Consider the following 19,885-nt stretch of genomic DNA (forward strand, 5'->3'; position numbering starts at 1 on the left):
TTCGTTTTCTTTTTTAAACCACCCAGCGAGTTGGTGTCGATTAAACTGTTGTATATTTTAGTGCTCTTGTTAAGAGAGCTCAGTGGTTTTTGGGTTTTATTTTATTTAAGTCTTATTTTTAGGTGCGGCTAAGTGTGCACGGCTGCGTTAATTTGTATGGATTATTTATGGTGGCCGCTGGCAGCAAATGAGGCCACAAAGGAAGTGAAGCTGGCAAAACTCTAGTACGCGGGAAAACCCGGATGAGCTGCAAGTTTTCCGAAAGTTTGCAACCTCACAAGTGCCACATAAAATTTATGGCTCTATTTTGAAAGTTGGCAGAGCATCGACAATGTTTCAGCTCGTACACACACACTTAATATGCCTAACTGTACAAAATCAATTAACAAGAAATGGAGCCACAAGTTCGACTAGTTCGTATTGATATCAGTTTGATTTTCATCATTGACAGACGATGTTGCTAGTTCTTGTCGTGTTGCAATTTATAAGTTTTACTTATGGCAGTGAGAAGAATAACCAAACCTATTCAGAATGCGAGGCTATGACTGCAAAAGACGAGCCAAATTTTGCCATTGTTTTTCAATGTCTTGTTGCAAACTATAATTTAAATGCAACTCTATTGGATATTATGATAAAGATGGATCAATTTCAACAAATTTTAAATCAAATTTCTAACGAACAGGAATATAAACAATCACCTTTTAAAAAAATTGATGACATTTTAGAAATACCTAGTGATTTATCCGGTAAAGATTGCCAATACAGACGACAAATAATGCAAGCCATACGCAGAAAACTGGAATGGTATAATGTTATGGACGATACGGAGTCTACACTTTTCGATTACGATGATGCCATAAAGCCAGAGATTTCTGAATCAGCACCGGAAAATGCGGTTTCAAAAATCGAACTGAGAACCGATTATAAAATGGTTTTAAAAGAGATCCGTTGCCTGCTGGCAAAATCCATACGAAATACAGGTAATAAATTAAGCTTTTAACCTCTTGTTGGCCCAATTGATTGCGACAATTAAGAAGGCACAAAAGGGTGACAGGTGCGAAAATTGTTCAGAAGGTCGGCGTTACTGACTGAATTTAAATTGTAAATAAATATGTGAGCATCTCTCGCCACAATAGCACGCAATCAACAAGCCTCACACGAAACTGTACAGCAAAGGTGATTGGTACACAGCGAAAAAAAAAACAAGTTTTTTATACTAACTATAAATTGCATTAATTTTTAAGAGCTAAAAAAGATGTTTATTTTTTACAGAACCGACCGTTGATGCAATAGAAAGCAATTAATTTGAAAACTGGAATAGGTTTCCCCTTAAAATGTGACTATTTTCGTATGTATTTTGAAGTTACAACTTATAAATAAATTTATGCTAAAATATTTTCTCCGTTTATTACCTAAATATTGTACATAAATATAGCATACAGCTAGTTTAAAAATAGAATTTATTTATGTAATTTAAAACAGTGCTTGAAGAACCTGCTGTGCTGGCATAAAAAAGTATGGTCACACGTGTGCGAAGCCCCCCCCCCCCTTGGCTTTTCGCCCAGCAGTTTGGCCTCGTTTTTAAATTGAAATCTCTGCAGCCAACACTGGACATTGCCTTCATTTCCCCGCGGACAGAGAAAGGGAGAGTTGTCCCTGCATTTCTCCCGTCCTTGCGGTGCTTTAAATAATTGCTTAGAAGCCGACGAGCAGACTCAGTGGTAACAATAATAACCGCCCAAGCACTCCGACTATGATAATAATAGCAAATAGAACCTGCCGCAGATGGAAATGCCACTCGGACAGACGCCGCTCCCCTTTCTCTTACTTTTCCACATAAGCCTTTGGCTTATGACCACACCCCCCCACTGCAAATGCATTTCACTTACTCTACACACACACACACACTCGTATAGTAGAGAAAGTAAGGGCCAGTGAGAGTTTGTGTGTTTATGCTCACTTTTAATGTGCCATATAAAATAATTTAATGACCGGCCAGAGACGAGGGTGTCTCCTGGTAATGAGAAAAGCGATTGGACAAAAACGGGTGGCTGTAAATGATAATAGTGGCATATTATGATGCAGATAGTCATGACAAATGGCTACGTCGAACTTTAATTGGTAAGCGGACTTGGACTGGATCGCCATATAGAAAAGCAATTATATCTGTAATTATAAACTTATCTATTTGCCATTAAGAATGGATTACAATGTTTGAATGCCATTTGTAAAGCCATAATATCTACAAAGTATAAGTAAACAAATTTACAAAAATGACTACAAAAAAAAAGTCTTAAAAAGTACTCAATACAATTTTCATGTAAATCAACCCTTTTCCATTTTCTCTTTCTCTCCTGCTGAATTTTAAATTGTTATTTTTAAATATTTTCGTTGGGCTTTTTCTTCGAGCTTAATCTGCGGAAAATTTTCCATCGGTTGCCTTAAGTCAACCCTAATTAGGTTATTCTTGGCAATCCCTTGCTCAATCCCCTTTTAAAGCGGCCTTAAAAAACGGAATTAATTTTCCGAAATTTATATTTTTCTTTTGATTTCTTTAGATTTTTGGTTTTGCTTTCGTTCTTCGTTCCCGATTTTCGTCCTTCCACTTTACTGTCCTGGTCATTTTCTACAAAATAGTTGCGCTTTATTTCCAGGCAACTTCGTCGCTCAAGTGACAGCTGTCCTCACCTCCACTTCCGCTAGAATGTCAATAAAAATTCAATTACGTTTTCCGCCAAAGAAAAGTTGCTGCTGAAAATACGTTTTCCTTATAGCCTTCTGTTTCCATTTAAAATTGCCTCTCTTTGTCGAACGGAATTTGTTTGCCAGCCTGATCGATTTGTGATGCTGGGCCGTGGAAATGTGGAAATCAGAGACTTGGGCACTTATACTTAATGGCCTAATTATGTAACCAAACGCCCACACACAAATAGGCTGAGTAAATAATCATAATAATCAGCATTTTGGCGGGGGAAAGAAGAAACCATAAACTTCTCGGGGTTCAAATAAAAATAAATTGTGCGACTAGGCTTGGGCAATTTGGCGGAAATGGTTTTCTGCCTTGAACACATATGTTTATAAGATTTATTCTGTTTTTCTGCTTATTTTTTGTGGTTAAATAGTTGGCCAAGTTTATGCTGATGATGCCGTAGGTCGTTGTGCATTAAACCAAATTTAATGTTACCTTTTATCAGGTGGCATTAAAGAGCTCTTTCACCAAAAATATACATTTTTCTCATCCCTCAAGTAAGCATCAAACTGTTATACTGACTGTAGTGTTATACGGCAAAGGCTGCTGCATACTTACAGGCTCTTTTGCGCAAAATTTCAGTCTCCCATTGCAAGTGCTCACGTGAGGACGGAAAACATTTTGCTCATCGCTTTCGCCTCGCGCATTGGCAAGTCGCGTAAAATTCTCGTGTTAACAGGAAAAACGTCACAAATTTTTCAAAACCACCCCAAGTCCCATTACCCGCAGTGGGAAAAACCTCAAATTCCTTGGGCTATCCGTATCAATCAACGACTAAAGGCTTAGTGTCCCTTTGTGATTGTGTGTGCTTTTTGTGTGTGCACTGTGTATTTCGTTGTGCTGCCGGCTTCAATTAGCAGCTTTTCCTCATTCTGCCCGCTGCTCTTGTGTGCGTTAGATTAATGAGGCAAAAGTGTTTTGTCGTGTCGTGCGTTAAATATTTAATACAATATCAAATAAATGTTGCATAAGCCGCCTGTCATTTAGCATCTAGTGCCAAAAGCAAAAAAAAAAAGAAAACACAAAAACGTGTGTTTGTTTCGTGTGTTTACCACAAGTAATTCGGACAGCAAACGGATTCTTTTTTCACGATTCACAAGAGCACGTCGATCAAGTAAGCCTTAGCTATTAAATATCACAGAAATAAAAATGTATCCCATTTAGCACATTAAGTTACCCATTTGAACAGCTTTTATTGGACTAGTCTTCCGCTGAGATATCTTGAGAATTTGCCCATTTCCCAAACGCATTTAAAACATTTTTATTGCCCATTTTTGCTTTATGTCCCGCATTAAAACATCTCCCGCTACGTAAAGATAATTTTGATTTGATATTCGTGTAATTTTTCCATTTGTTATTTGCCCGACTTCCATTGTTGATGGTCTGGCAGGGAATTTCGATTTGCGTTTACCCTTCATTTATTTTCAGCTGGAGATGCAAATAATGGTAGAAATGCCCGCAAAAATACTTTTACAGCAACAGGACTCCGGGGCCGATTTTCATTTCAAATTGCTCACATTAAGGGGCCACCCCCCCCCCCACCGGGCATCACAATCTCCCCCCTTTTATGGCACTCACATACCCTGTATCTGTGCATATATCCCCTTATTACCCAGCGCAGAGTACGAAATTAATTGTAACCAAACGTTTTGCTGCTTGCCGCAAACTTACTTTTATACTAGTTCATTTGCCACGCCCCTATCCCCCACGGAATGGACGCACAAAGACAACTAAAAGGGTATACACGCACAGCAACACTGAGAGAAATGGGTTCTGCATCGATAGTTATAGTTTTTAAGCCAAAATGTATGCTTATATTTTCTATTGCTTAATTTAAGACTTCTTTTTAGTGACTTTGAGCCTTTACTTTAAATAACTTTAAACTTTACTTTAAATAACAAAATCGAAGTTGTGACAACAGTTTTTCCTGCGTGAGCTTATACAAACACGTGCATGTACATGTGGAGCAAGAGGTAGCTAGCATCCCAACTAAGTAAATAATGCGTAAAACAAGTCAAGCGTTTTACAAACTCACCCATTTCGCCATCCCGTTTCCCCGTTAAACAAAGGGGGTTTCCACTGCAAAACGGGGAGTTTCCCCCATTTAGAAACAGCAGAAACAGTCAATTGTAAAATTGCTGCAGCCAACAAAGCGTGGCAAGGAAGCTAAGCGAGTGGCTCAGACTGTTTCCATAGGTAGTTGTTGCCCGATGTTGATGACGGCTAGGATTGCCGGATTCCCGGCACAAGAATCTCCACCGTATGTAATTCATTATTATGCTGACTGAGGCTGGAAGGCACTGACGGTAGAAGCCAGAAGCAGGAAAAAATATTTGCGCACATGTGGCTAGAGTTTCCATCACTTCAGCGTGCTGCTGTTATTCTTGTTAAGGCTAAAATTGTCTGTCACTTTGAGACTTCCGTCATCTGCAGGATAAAAGCTGTGGGCGAAAATATGCGAGCGAAAAATGAGACTCCACATTTTGGTTGTATGCTAAATACTTCACGGTCCACGGTCCTGTTTATGCAACAAGGATGTCTTTGAAAATATCAACGTTGGTTCGCAAAAAAGGATACCTATTGTATATATCGGGCTTAGAAAAATAGGGGATTTTAATACTAAAAAGTTTTAAAAAACTTAAAACTTTCGTGACATGTGAAGATGGCTCTCATTTATCAACGCTACAAAAGTAGCTCAAAATGGCCCTTTTGAAAATATAAGGACATGAAAACGATCAAATATACCACCTGTGTCGCAGTCAAAATGTAACAACAATTGAGAACAATAAACAAATGGCACACAAAATCAAAGTTTGGTTCGCTTATCTTTGTTTGACTTCTCTTCACTTTGACCCACCAAAAAGTTTTTATTTTTTTATAATGTCCTCGAAAAATGAGCGCCATAAATCATGGGGCGTAAATATGCCACCCCCATTTATCTCGTCTAACAAAGGGAAAACTTGCACCGTAAATTTGTATAAGCAGCAATTACTTAAAAAACTCCGAACCTTGACTTGTTTAGCCAACCAATGAAAAACTCTATTGTCAACTACAATATTTTTCCACAGCTCCATTTGCAGTTATTTACATGAGCAGATCCACATTTTTGGGTGGCAGATGGGTGCTGTGCCTGATATTTTTTTTTATGCTTACTTGCGACATCGCATTTTTGCACAAGACTTCTAAACTATATTTCGGACAATATGCAACATGATATTTTTCATGCTTATTCAACAGAAAAAAAATGAGAAGAGATTGCACATACGTTCCTCACAGAATTTCAATAAAATAGAGTAGGAATTTATGTGCACGATATGTTTCCGAGATTCTATGAGCATGTAATTTGTGGGTATTTCTGTCACAGTTTATATGTACAAAAATGTGCATTGCAGTATGCAGAGATCTAATGCTTTCCTTTTTTTTATTACTCAACTCATTTTGAAACTAGCCTTTTTAAATGAAATTGCCAAGCAGTATATACTTATATTATTGAATATTGATTTATTTAATTATTATTTGAAATGAAAAGTATTTTATTCCTTCCATTTTGTAACCCCTTTTCATATCCTTGCAAATAATTTGTCTTATTATGCTCCCCACTTTCGGGCATCATCCATCTTAATCGCTTTGACTTCTTTGGGTGGTTTTTCCTCTCATTTTTCTTCTTTTCCCTTTTCTAATAAGCCTAATGGCAACGCTGTAACCATTATTTCAAAGAAAAGCGTATAAATATAATTTATTCCACATAAACTTGATTAAATGCTTCTCTTTTCCACTTTCCCCCTTGCATTAGCATACGAAAAGTGGAAATGGAAAAATCCTACTTAAGTTCTTTCCTTCTGAAAAACAGTAAACTTTCCGCACACGCAGACCACATGGAAAAAAAAAAGCCAAAAACAGAAAAGAAATAAACTCCTTTTCTGATGATGATGGCCTGGTTGAAATCCGCTTAGCGAAGGATACTTACATCCTGGCAGCTGCCACCTGCTGCTAGTCCTTCCATTTTGAACCATCTATCTATCAGGCAGTTCGTCGAAAGCCCCATTCAATCAGATATATCATCAATCATGCCCAGCATATTTCCAGCGATGCCGAAACGAATGACAACAAATATTTTTTAACCAGCACATCGTAAATGTCGCATTCAAATTGCACAGAGAAAATCGGCAAATCGATGTGAAAAATCCGCAAAATTTCAATCATTGGGTTGAATACGATTTCCACGAGAGATGAATTGCTTTTCATTTTGCTCGAAATTGGGGTTAACAAACTCATTAGATCTCTTGGCATCATTATGCAAGCAGAGATACAGGCTCACTAGGGCAGATAGTAGATACAAAAAAAAGTAGTTAGTTAGTTAACTAAAACCAGAAAATAGTAATTTATTGTATTATGAAAAACAAAAGAAAGAAAACCTTATAAGATGAAGCTATCGATTTGTAATATAATTTTAAAATGTTAGGATTTTTAAACATTCTGTTTAATTGGTATGATACACTATAGATCGATTGCTATATTTGTTAAATTATCGAATTTTTAATTTTACCAACCATTGAATAACATATTTTTTGGATTTATTTTGTCGAGTGCATAGATACGCACCCATTAAGTATGCGCCGTGTGGTTCCACTTCCGCGTATCAATGCCGCCACAATGACGCTGTAGCTGCTGCTGCTTATGCTGCTGCTCCATTTAGCGTGAAAACATTTAAGCCAACAAAAGCAGATCTCAAACGCACCCACACAAGCGCCTCAAAGTGGCATACACCATGTATAAGATATTTTTACTGAAAAAAAAGAACTGCGGTGATGGTGAAGGTCAGGCCGTTGTTACGTTTTTTGGCCTAAACCCCATGGCCTTTTGCTCGTTGTTCTTGTTGCTTCGCATGTAGTTAAATTGTTTTTGCCACTGCCATTGCCCATTGCATCCGCCCTTTCATCTTACATCTCTTTGGCTCTCTTCGATCATGCGCACTTTGACCTTGCTCGTAGCACAGTTTTTGGTGATGCTGTCTTGGACCTTAGTTGGCCGTATAACAGTTTAACAGTTGCAGACTTTTGGGCGCTATTGGACTGCTTTTCTGCATTTTCTTTACTTCCTTTTGTTTTCATAACTTGTGTGGCCACAGGACACAGTAAAAATAAATTTTGTTCAATTTTTTTTTCCTTTTTTTTTTGATTTAGGTATTTGCGCGTCAAATCGCCAATGGCGCCAAATGTTGAAAATGCAGCGCAAAAACCACAAATAATATTGTACGTATGAGTTATGTTCGCTGGATCAACATGCAGGGGATTAGGCATTGGTTCGGTGTGAAAAATTCAACTTTTGTAATTTTTTGTGTGAAAAAATAAAGAAACGTAAAACTAACTTACAGATTAAACTATCTGAGTTATATAAAGAACTCTTAAGCAGAGGTTACGAACTACTATAAGATGTATAAGTTTAAAACCAAAATTAGAGAAATATGATAAATTTCAAAGATGACATGGTTCTCGTGATTTTATCCATTACCACCCTTAAGATGCCTTCCACCCCCAAGAACAAAAATATCTACCCAAAGTATTTACTTTTGCTTAACCAGCAAATTGTTTCAGTTCTATGCAGTTTTAAGCTCGGAAATAATTACCATTTGGTTGAAATTGCGCCCTTTCAGTGAGAGTTAAGAGCAGTAGGTAAATCGCTGTGATTGCCTCTTGAATCCACTTTAATGATTTGAGACTCTCTCTAGCGTTTTTTATATTATCTTACTCCTGATGATCCTTTTGCCATTTTAATGTCATTTTCATAATACGATCCGGCACCTTCACATTTTTTATTATGTTCAGAGTGGCCTGGGTAAATCTCTTTATCCACCCACCCGAGACTTTTTACAAACTTTTATGACGCGCTCTTCAAAGTCACTTTTGCTCACTGTGAAGCTGACAACGCAAATGCGTATTTAATTCCACTTGTGTAGCTTATGCCACGCCCACGCCATTGGGCGGAGCGATTGTTGTTGATGCGTTAACATTAATAAATGTCAGCGCTTTTTCCGCTGCACTGTCAAAAACTTAGACTGCCTCATCTGGATTACATTTTACATAATACACACTTTTGGACTTTAATAAGGATTTATTGGGGATTATTTTTGAAAAATAAATTGAGTCAATTTATTACTTTAATTTATTTGTTCTATACTTAAATTTAAATTACATTATCAGAACCTATAATTAGTTGTGATTAAAAATATAACATTTTGACTAATTGTTTATATTTCAATATCTTATGCCTATTTCGTATGGTTTCTAGTTCCAAATGTAATAATTTTTCCCAAGTGCTAGAACAAACAGATGCTGATTGTCAAAGCTTCTTAAATTAATTAGTGTAATTCTTTATCTCACTCAATCTTGCCGTCTCTTTCACAGAATCTTCCTGTTTGAAAAGTGGCTGACAAGTAGATTTTCGTCATGGGCCATTTTTCTTGGGGGCTATCGTGACCGAATGGAATTCCTCAGGCATATTGCATGCTTTCATTTGGGCCTTCGCCATAATCGGCTTAAATTCCAGGGAAATGAAAGGAAAATATAGTACGGTCGTCGGCTCAATCAATCACAATAATGATCAATTTCAATTAACTTTAATCTTCAATTAAAAAATCAAATAAATGCACATACACCCAGGGCAGGATGACTTTTTGATTGCCAGCCAATGAGGGGATGGTTGGTAAATTATCCCTTTTGGCCAAACTAAGCTGCAACTTTCTGTGACTAACACACACCCATGTTTTAGCCAGGATTTTGCCTTGGCTTCTCCTGCCATTTTCTCGTTCATTTTTTTTTCCCCCGCAAACCTCTTGCAAAATTTTCGTTCGAAGCTAGCAACTTTTCAATTTGCCTCTGATGGCAAATCGGAATGGGGGAAATCCAACTACATATTTGCCTTCAATTTAAGTGATGAGCACATCTCGTTTCAGCCAATTTCATCCCCGTCCTTCCTCAAATAACTCAATTATTTATATATTTGCTCGGAATTTGCCGAACTTTAGTCAAGCGAGATAAAAAAGAGAGAGGGCTTCAGCAAACTCGGACTAAGCAGCTCAACAGAAAGTTTGTTTAACCGATTTATTAAGCAATTAGAAGGGAATTGAAAGGAATTGAAAGGAAATGAATGAGACTACATATTTACAGTTCTTTTTGGCTACAAAATTTGGTAATTAATGGTTTCAACTTAAAAGTCATTCCTTATTTAGTTTGTTTTTTTAGTTAAGCGTATAACTGGCCAAGAATATTAAAAACATACCAAAATTAATAATAATAAATTTAACATTGATAAAAAAAAAAACACAGAAATTCAATTCACATGACATTATATAACAAGCAATTGTAGGCAAGCTTTATGTATGAAAACCAAGTGAAAAAACTGTGACCTGTTTTTGTCAGCTGCTTAAAAAACCACCAACTTTTGTGAAAAAAACACACCAAAATAGAGATGCCAAAAAAGCAGCAAAATTGGGACACAAAAACTAAACAAGAAATAAATAAAATACGGGTCGATGGCACTGACATATTCTGCAATCATTTGATTGCAACTTTCAATAAAATGGCAAACAAGACTTGCTCCACATTCAATGGCAAACAAATGAATGCAAATGGCCAGAAGGGCAGCAAAAAAAACTAAAAACAAAAAGTAGAAAAGTAGAAAATACCAGTGCTCAAATGGCAAATGATGCGTCCTTCAGTGACTTTCGATATCCTCAGTATCGCACTCATGCGGATACCTACTAAAGGGAAGTTGAAATTAAAAACACTCAAACTGTGTGTTATCCAGTCAGCCACTAGAGAACGAGATTGAAGATTGCCAAAGGACCGGAATCGGACCAAGGATAAGTGCATAAGTCCTGTTGGAAATCATGAAAAAAAAAAAAACGTCACCCAGCTGGGGAAATCAATATTATGCAGACTGACAGACAAGTAGATATCATTCTACTGCCTCATGCGATGAGTGGAATGTGAGTTCAACTGTTGCACAGACACTTTCCACCGGTTGAAATTGCCACTTGACAAATTTCCACGTCCCTTGCACCTCTTCGTACCATCATGAAACTTTTCCGGGAACTTGGTCCTGCTGGAAAATAACCCAAATATATAAGAACAGAAAAGTTTTCGCCGCCACGGAACCAAGGAACTTGACCAACCATTTCACATGGCTAATCGTCAAATACCATGGACATGCGATCTCGATTCCCCGACATGTCTCTCTCATTAAAAAGTAAAATAAACAAGCGCAAAAAACTTTTTCGAATCAAATGTGAACTGCAAAACTGAAAGCAACAGCCAAAAACAGTGCGGAAAAATAGGTGAGGGGGAAAAAAATAGTAGAGCAAAACCACTTGAGAAAGCAGCCAAAGTTTTCCATTTATAACGAGCTCTGGTGGAGCTCTCCAGTGGACTTCAGAGGGCAGAGTTCAGGGGGCCAAAGGCTGGATGGATGGCCTGACTGCTGTACAAATAGAAACAGCACCGACCGGCTGGCTTAGTCATAAGCGAGAGTTGAACGCGAGTTTTTGCAAGGACATACATACATGTGCACTGCGAGAATATTTACCCAGACAAAAACAAACTAAAAAAATACTTTTTCAGCTAAATAATTGGCGGCTTTCCATTTTTTAGTGAATATTTTAACCACAAAAAGATGGACAATCTATGCTATCTCCAAATTACTCACATATATGGTGCTCTAGATTAAACTTCCCAATTGGCACGTAATTTTTTGCAGTGCCACCATTTAGGAGGCCATGTATCTTCTGCTGTCTCATTTTCAATGTGTGCTTGGCAAAACTTTAAATGTGGCGGTAATGAAATTGTTGGCAGCAAATGTTGTCAACACTAATACCTAAATACCACCATACTATATATATATATTTGTATGTAGACACATACGGGCTGCACATAAGGACCCACACTCAGACAGACATCATCAACACCATTTTATGACATGGTTCCGGTGGAGCGGCATCCTGCAGATTCACCAAAGCCGAAAAGTTCCGCAAAATGCTAACCCAACTGAAACAACAAATATTCCAGCAGCAACTTTAAGTGAAAACTGCTTTGGGCTTAGAGTTACAGATACACTTTGCTGTTGTTTCTTGTTTTTGGCTTACACAGTATGTGTCTCACTTAAGATTCCAAGGAAGCGTCAAAAGTGCTTTGGAAATGTGATTTTCAATTCGATTATAGGAAAAGTTTTAATGGTATATTAGAGGAACTATAAAAGCATTTTCTTTAATGGGCTTATAAAAATATCACTAAATCATTAGTCAAGTCAAATCAATATAAATCAACATAAATTCAAAGTTGTGCAGTAAAATAATATGGTTCCAAGCGCAATGAAATCAATACCCAATGTTTGTTTTATTATAAAAACAAATGAAACAATATATTCTAGCAATATTAAAACAAAACTTTTTAACAAGCAAAACTTTTTTTTGCAAAACATTACACCCATTCAAACGTGTAATATGAACAAAAAAAAAGAAGATATTCAATTGCACTTTCAAACTAAACCTATTAGTTAGTTAGTTAGTTAGGTGGTTAACTGCGTAAACCAATTACGTAAATAATGTGCGTATGTGTTACCACTAAACGCATTACTAGTTGGAGTTTATTAATTTGGCAGCCGTTGTGCTGATTTAAATCAAACGAATTCCATTTCATTCCGTTAATCATCCAGATAATCAATGCAGCTCATTTGCATGAATTAACGAGTTGGTTAAGTTTTGCGTTCAATTAGCCGCTTAAATCATTTGAACCCCATTAGTTTTACCTTGAATTATACAGTGAATAATTGAGGAAACAGCTGTTGGTTGGAATCAATCTTATCACTTGAATGGCACAAGTAGACTATTATCATATAGGGAATGAAATGAATATTCAGTTTGGGTTATGTATACTTTTACACAAATGAAATCTGAAGATTAAACGGGTTTAACAACTAAAATATATGTGTAAAAAGTTTTTTTTTGAAATACCCTTGCAAAGCAGCCCTTGAAATCAACTTCGGCCTGATAATATTTTAGCCCGATGTATTTGGAATAAAAGCCTCAGTTGAACTCATACTTCGAAAGTGTCGTGTACCTAGTCCCGTTTTGGAAAACATAGAAAAAAATCACTAAAGTTTTCATCAAAATTTTTTGTCGTATTTCGTGTCTTGTGTTTCATGTTTCGTGAAAAAAAAGTTTTTTGCTTGCAATTTAAACGGCTGAATCGCAAATACGCCGCATAACGAAAGTAAATACGAAATTTATAGTAGTAACAAAATTTGGATCGCGCACACATACAAGTTGATAAGAAATTAAGAATTCAAAATGAACAAACTACGTAATGTTCTGAAGTCAGTAGTCCAGCGTCGTCTGCCCGTTTCCCATTTGATCCAAATACGTACCGCCTGCGGTGGTGAATCCAAGTCCTCCAAGGGTCTTGTGGTCGGTGTTTATCAGAAGGAGAACGATAATGACCCAAAGCTAACGCCAGCTGGCGAAAAGGTCAATGATCGGCTGCATGGCAAGTTGCAGGAGATGATTTGCCAGAGCAAAATCACTGGCCACTTGGGCAGGGGCAAGATATTCAACAACATAGATCCAGAGTTTCGCAGTATGGCAGTGGTTGGTGTCGGCCTCGAGGGCATCGGCTTCAACGAACTGGAAATGCTCGATGAGGGCATGGAGAATGTACGTGTGGCGGCTGGAATTGGAGCCCGATCCTTGCAAGAGATTGGCGTTTCGGAAGTCTTTGTAGATGGCATGGACTATGCCGAACAGGCGGCCGAGGGCGCCGTTCTGGCCGTTTGGCGATATTGTGACATGAACTCCAAGAGGAAGCCACCACACATCCCCAAACTGGAGCTGTACGAATCTCCGGACTATGAAGGTTGGACCCGGGGTGTCTTCAAGGCGGAGGCTCAGAATTTAGCTCGCAGGATGTGTGATACACCTGCCTGTTGCATGACACCAACGCTTTTTGCCCAGGCCACGGTAGATGCGCTGTGCCCCTGTGGCATTACCGTCGAAATCCGCACCATGGAGTGGATTGAACAGCAGCGTCTTCATTCGTTCCTCATGATTGCCAAGGGCAGCTGTGAGCCACCGGTTCTGATGGAGATCACCTATTGCGGCACCAATCCCGAGGACAAACCCATTTTGTTCCTGGGCAAGGGCATTACCTTCAACTCGGGCGCCATGAATCTGAGGAAATGCAGGGGAATGGAGGAGTACAGGGCTTGCATGTCGGGAGCTGCATCCTGTGTGGCCATGATGCGTTGCGTTGCGGCACTGGCCCTGCCCATCAATGTCTGCTGCATCATCCCGCTGTGCGAGAACATGCCATCGGGAATGGCCTGTAAGCCAGGCGATGTGGTCACCCTAATGAATCACAAATCGATGGCTGTACGAAATCTGGACAAGGCCGGAGTCGTCGTAATGGCAGATCCCTTGCTCTACGGACAGAGCACATACAAGCCTCGCTTGGTAGTCGATGTGGCCACCTTGGGTTCAGGTGTGAAGAAGGCTTTCGGCGGCGGAGCCACCGGTATATTCTCCAATTCCCATTACATCTGGAAGCAGTTCCAGTCCGCAGGAGCTTTGACTGGCGATCGAGTTTGGCGTTTGCCATTGTGGAATTATTATAGGAAACAAATCACCGATGAAATGGGATATGATTTAAGCAATGATGGTCGAGGACTGGCGAATTCCTGTTTGGCGGCAGCGGTACTCCACGAATTGGTACCCTGTGTGGATTGGGCTCATCTGGACACCCGGGGCACTGGACTGCTAACCAAGTATGGACTGGTACCCTATCTCACCGCAAAGTACATGACAGGCAGGCCAACTCGCACTCTGGCGCAGTTTCTCTACCAAATGGCCTGTCCCGCCAACCAAAAGTGAACTAGCATTGAAAATGCAGTCGGTGTAATCCGATCGGATTTAAAGCCGAATTGCTAAGAAGTGCGCAGCAGATAATTTTTTTGTGTAAAAGAGTCCAATGTCAGAATGTTTTGTTAAGATGATGCCTGTGTCCAAAGTTGTCAAATTTCTTGTGAGATGTAAAATATATAGAGGTTTTAAAAATGCAATACAAATTCAATTCATTACTTTCGATTAAATTCTATAAGGTACACCTGCCTTTGGCCAAATTAAAGACCTCAAGGACGAATAATGGCTATCATCCTTCCTCCCAATTAGACAAACAAATTTACCCAATTTTCACACATTTGACACGTTCTAGCCATTTCGAAGGCCTCCTTCGCCACAATGCTGAAATGAAATGGGGGGATTTGGGGGCATCCTGGGCTGGCAAAAGGATATTTGCATATCCACAAGAGCTCAACTCGCTCCCAGCCGTGTGTCTTTGTTGATGAAATTGCTCCAGGATATTACTTTGAATTATCATAAATAGCCGAGGAAAGGCGATGGCAATGTCGATATGTGTGCCGGGTCGTGTGTATCCTGAGGTAGGTAAAAGGATCAGGTGGTCCTTGCAGCGCATTTATGGGTTGGATATTAAACGTGAACGTTTTCTTGCTTCGTGCCATATATATATGGAATATATGTAACCGTTTTAAGCTTATTCGAAAATTGAAAAGTTATACTGTAAACTCCTCCAACCGATTGCTTAAAACTTCTTTTAATGTTGATTTTCTTGCTCATTTACAATTCTCCCTTAAAATTTCAAAGCCACAAGCCGCGTAAAAGTTGCCAAGATCCCGGAAAGTTTATTAAAAGCTGTGTAAGCAAATCGGCAATCGGTTAATATGCGTTTCGGATTGCGAATTAAAAGTATTTGTACTCGTCGAAGTATTGAAAGCAACGCGGAAGTTCCGACTTCCTTTCTTATGGCTCGTATTGATTGGCATTTAAAATTTCATTAAAATACTTTTCCGATGACACAAGAATACTTTCGCGCAATAAACGAACGACACTCTCCTTGCGATGGTCTTGTATATGTATATTTATTTCGTTTTTATGTGCGTCTCGCATTTTTCCAAGCGAACGGATATTAACCATTTTCGTCATTATCCAGTGGACAGCAGTTACTGCTTCACACGTGACCGTTGGACATTTATCTACAGATATTCGCTTATGGAAAAGCCGTGGTCTTTTGGCCATTGGTCCTTTGGTCCTGTGGTCCTGTGGCCCTTTGCTCCTGGCCACACGTTCAGGCCGCAACGTTTTCAATTTATTTCGTTTTCCATGTGCGGGCGTGTTGGCAGCCATTAAATATATTGGATTGTACACAAACCGAATTAAATTCGCATTTTCCTGGCCAAGAGTGCCATGAGTACAACGAAAAATTAACATAATTTACTTCACTCTTTTATGGCCTCACTGGTTAAGTCAAGAATAATTTGTTTGTCAACAAAAGGCCAAATTCAATTACAGTGGCCCAACGACAAAGCCTCTTTCGAACTTGAGCCACAAAAGCCAAGTGAGCACAATGGGCTTAGAATATACATACGTATATATGTATATACGTATTCATGTCATATGTGAGTGGCCAGGAAAAATGTGGAAAACCGAGAGGAAAAATCGGTAGGTCTAGCCAGGATTTTGAAGACTAAAGGCCATAAAAGCGAGAGGGTTACGTGTGTGTGGAGCATGTAACTTTTTAATTTGATTTTCTCTTGCCCGTACTTTTTCACAGCTTTTTAATTTCTTACTTTTCACCTTTTAATTAAGCAAGGAAAAAGTTTTTCACATCTGCCATGGGGCTCACATCTGCACTCTGATAACTTGATCAAAGTTTTTTTTTTTTACTGGCAGATTGATTGCAACAATTTTTACGGAAGTGCCCTAATTTATATTTTTCAACAAAAAAGAATATTGAATCATGAAACTTTAGGAAAAAAGTGCTAAAAAATAATTTAAAGTTGCTAGAAATAGTCAAAGAATAATACAAATTGAAAATACAAGAAACGAAAAATAAAATCTGGAAGTTTAAATGTGGTTCCTACCTTATTGCCTGTTAATTTGATTTATTTTTCATTGACAGCCTGCTGCTTTTGATGTAAAAATATTAGATATTTTTAAAGTTCGAATATTTAATTGAAAATTAATATCCACAGTGTATTTCTGCATATCGAAAAGCAAAGTGTCAACTTCCATTCGGTTGAATGCTTTTGACGTTGGTTAAACTTAGTTTGCTGCCAATAAATCAAATTCTCAATCACATCAAGCTGAGAGCATCGAGCCAATTTTTACCATGCCACTTCCCAGCCATACGCCCCCTTATCCGCCCACTTATCCGCCCCCAACATCACGCCCAGCTGAAGGCCGTTAATCAATCAAATAGAGAGATAGCGAGATGGAGAGAGAAGCCAAAACTCAAACCGAAATGGGGACAAACTGAGGCAAAGTCTGGATTTCATATCCACGTATGCATGTGACAGAGTTTAAATATTTCGGTTTATTATGCCCGACTTAATTGAAGTGCACTTAATTAGTACCAACGGGGATCTATCTCTTAATCTGAATTCGATAGAGAAGCCTTGGTAGTGGCTTACCAGGGAAACATCTGCGCAAACATGCCGGGAAACTCAAAACCGAATGCCATCAAACGTTGCCAAGTCAGACGACTTCACATTGCCAGTGGCAATAATCGCAATTTAATATTCATGCCATTCTCACAGCCAATGTATTTGGGGAAATTTCGCCACGAGTTGCAACTTTCGACGGAGCTCAAGAAAGTCCTGCGGACACTTTAACATGAGTACTTTTTTTTATTCACTTTTCTGTTCCTTCCCAGGCGACAAAAAGTAATGTCGCAAGAAATGTGGGGGCAAATTGAAGGAACTAAAGAAGCTTTGAATATCACTTGGTAACCTCAAGTGTTTGGTATGAAATGAGATCTTGAGTCAGATTCATATTCCCTTTAAAAAAATAAGAAGAAAAATAGTCATATTTACTTTATACAAACGGCTTTAAGATATTGTTTTAGTAATTCTTGTGCCTTCATTTTTAAATAGCTGTTTCTTAATATTAAATTAATTTGGTTTTGGTGTGTCGCCTGTGCACCCATCATGTTATGAATCCACTGCTAGTGTTGGCTGCGATGTCATACATTCAATAAGCAAAGAACCCAATTTTCCCGAGCTCTCCCTTTACCTAAGGCTCCCGGTTTTTTCCCTTAAGTCAACATGGAGCAACCAGGCTAACACCCTTTGCTCATCTGTTATTTATCATACTGTGCCATATCCTGGCACTCCCCTTGTCCATTTTCCATCCATGGGAGCACACAACGCTGGGTTTTCCTTCTGGCTCCTTTGACTTCCTTCCAGACCTTTTGTGTGTTGTTCGTGGGCGTTTTGTGTAGAGAGCGAGTGGCATTCTTTTGGCTTTACACATTTTCTTTTTTTTTTTCGAGCACTTCCGCTCGCTTCCTTCAGCTTCATTCTCTAGTCCTTCGACAAAGGCCAGTAGTTTTGCTAGCTGATTTTCTTTCAGCGATAAGCGAGGCGGCCATGTAGTTTTCTCCTCATGCCGCACCACTCTATTCCATAGATACACGGAAACAAATTGGGTGAGAACCATTATTTGTTATGAACATACATTTGGAACCTTCTCATACATTGATACTTAAAACATATACATGAAATTCGTTCATTAATATTTATAAAATGTTTAATAATAGAAATGTTTTTTTCAAGGAAATATACTCAATATTTCCCAGCCAACAGTGCGGCTACTTAATATTTTCTTTGTGTAATTCCGACAATTTTCGCTTCACATTGTCTGCAATTTTTTGCTTTACTTTCTCTAGCCTCTGGCTAAATTTATGACTACTGACGATTCCGAGGTCTGTGAATTAGTTTCTCCCCCCTCGAGTTTGCCCCCTATTTTCCGAGTTTTCCGCCCCTGGGCTTTATCAACGCATCAGCTGCTTATGCTGATTGGCGTATTAATAACAGGCCTGCTAACTGATTTTGGCGCCATATGCCCGAGAGGAATTGGGAAAATAGTTTGGCTTGATTTCATTGGTTTATCAATTCGAAGACCGGTGCCTTTTGAATATATTATCGAAGTGAAAGGGAATATTTTCCTTTGCTGTGCCGATAAGTTGGCCGAAATCTCAGCAGGAATTTGGCTTCGACTCAATATTCTGTTGAAGTCTATTGTTTGCATACTTTGTGGTAGATATTTTGAACAGCCACAGGCAAATGATTAATGATTACTAAGAATATTTCCTTTGTTTGACGTACTTCCGGCTTTATACACAATTTGGCTTATTACCGTAATAGCCCTAGGAGAAATATAAACTAGAAATGGTTTGCCCATAGTCTAACCATAATGAGCAAACATCTGGCCTTAAGTAAACATTTGCGCTGACCCCCCTTGAATAATTGCATAATTAATAATGAAAATTAAATGGAAATTTTTAGTCGAGATGTTGACCGTTTGTCAGTGTGAGCCATGGCAAATCTCTTTGCATAATTGAAGTCGCTCTGGATGGTGTTCCACTTTGGGGAAGTTGGCCAAAATGTCGCATTCGTTTCCGCCGGATGCAGCGCTCCTTCAGGCCGGACTTTTTCCTCGTTCCAAGGACCAGACAGGAAGCAGTCGCACAAAAAGTTTCCAGTCATCCCGGCTTGCTAGATTTGACAGGGAAATCTCGCCCCCTGCCCATGGAAGCCAAATTGAAAATGTCCACTCACTTCAGGACCAACAATGGACCATAAATTTGACTAGTTTGGGTCTGAAAGTGCGGAACTTGCTTGTATTCTGATGTTTTTGTGTGTATCTATATATTGTTCATTTAACATGAAAATATCGTTTTACCTTGGTGCTTTTGAATTTAAATTCAAACTTATCAAAAACTTAAACAAACATTTTTTCCTTAAATTTATAGGAAATAAATAGAACAAATGCATGCTCCTCAACATTTAATATAAACATTTAACATATTTTTTGCCAACTGTCTCACAGGTTAAACTTAATTTAAAGTTTTCCTCAGTTTTCCAATGCCTTTATTTTGGCTACGTGGCTTGCACAGAACTTTTGTTTAGCTTTTCCTTTACATTTTCCCACCGCAATGCTGTTATTCTCGTTGTGAATATTAGCCGCATTTCGAAATAAACTGAAACGCGAATTACCCCGAGGGAGATTTAGTT

At 38.6% G+C, this 19,885-nt stretch overlaps 3 protein-coding genes across 4 annotated transcripts in view; all 3 read left to right on the top strand.

Annotated features, from left to right (window-relative positions):
• The first annotated feature begins 431 nt into the window (after nucleotides 1–431).
• CG46430 (uncharacterized protein) lies at nucleotides 432–1,365 on the top strand. Its single transcript, NM_001382146.1, has 2 exons — nucleotides 432–980; nucleotides 1,273–1,365. Exons 1-2 carry the CDS (start codon nucleotides 455–457, stop codon nucleotides 1,302–1,304), a joined length of 558 nt encoding a protein of 185 aa, NP_001369044.1. The 5' UTR covers nucleotides 432–454; the 3' UTR covers nucleotides 1,305–1,365.
• A 1,964-nt stretch (nucleotides 1,366–3,329) lies between these two features.
• The window catches only part of Rbfox1 (RNA-binding Fox protein 1), a 112,601-nt gene continuing 96,045 nt past the window's right edge, over nucleotides 3,330–19,885 (top strand). For both annotated transcript variants that reach the window (NM_001259778.1, NM_001259779.1), the window contains exon 1: nucleotides 3,330–3,863. The gene's annotated coding sequence lies outside the window, so the exon portion shown is untranslated. The remainder of the gene's footprint in view (nucleotides 3,864–19,885) is intronic.
• S-Lap4 (Sperm-Leucylaminopeptidase 4) lies at nucleotides 12,779–14,852 on the top strand. The gene has a single exon (NM_168411.2). The coding sequence runs from the start codon at nucleotides 13,092–13,094 to the stop codon at nucleotides 14,664–14,666; it is 1,575 nt and encodes a 524-aa protein (NP_729613.1). The 5' UTR covers nucleotides 12,779–13,091; the 3' UTR covers nucleotides 14,667–14,852.

The sequence above is a fragment of the Drosophila melanogaster genome, chromosome 3L, assembly GCF_000001215.4.
Source record: "Drosophila melanogaster chromosome 3L".
Lineage (NCBI taxonomy): Eukaryota > Metazoa > Arthropoda > Insecta > Diptera > Drosophilidae > Drosophila > Drosophila melanogaster.

What these genes read in the sequence shown, in the direction of transcription:
- S-Lap4 (NM_168411.2), top strand. Translation starts at nt 13,092, where the DNA reads ATGAACAAACTACGTAATGTTCTGAAGTCAGTAGTCCAGCGTCGTCTG.
- CG46430 (NM_001382146.1), top strand. Translation starts at nt 455, where the DNA reads ATGTTGCTAGTTCTTGTCGTGTTGCAATTTATAAGTTTTACTTATGGC. An exon ending in AAAATCCATACGAAATACAG is followed by an intron (nt 981 to 1,272) that starts GTAATAAATTAA and finishes TATTTTTTACAG; the next exon opens with AACCGACCGTTGATGCAATA.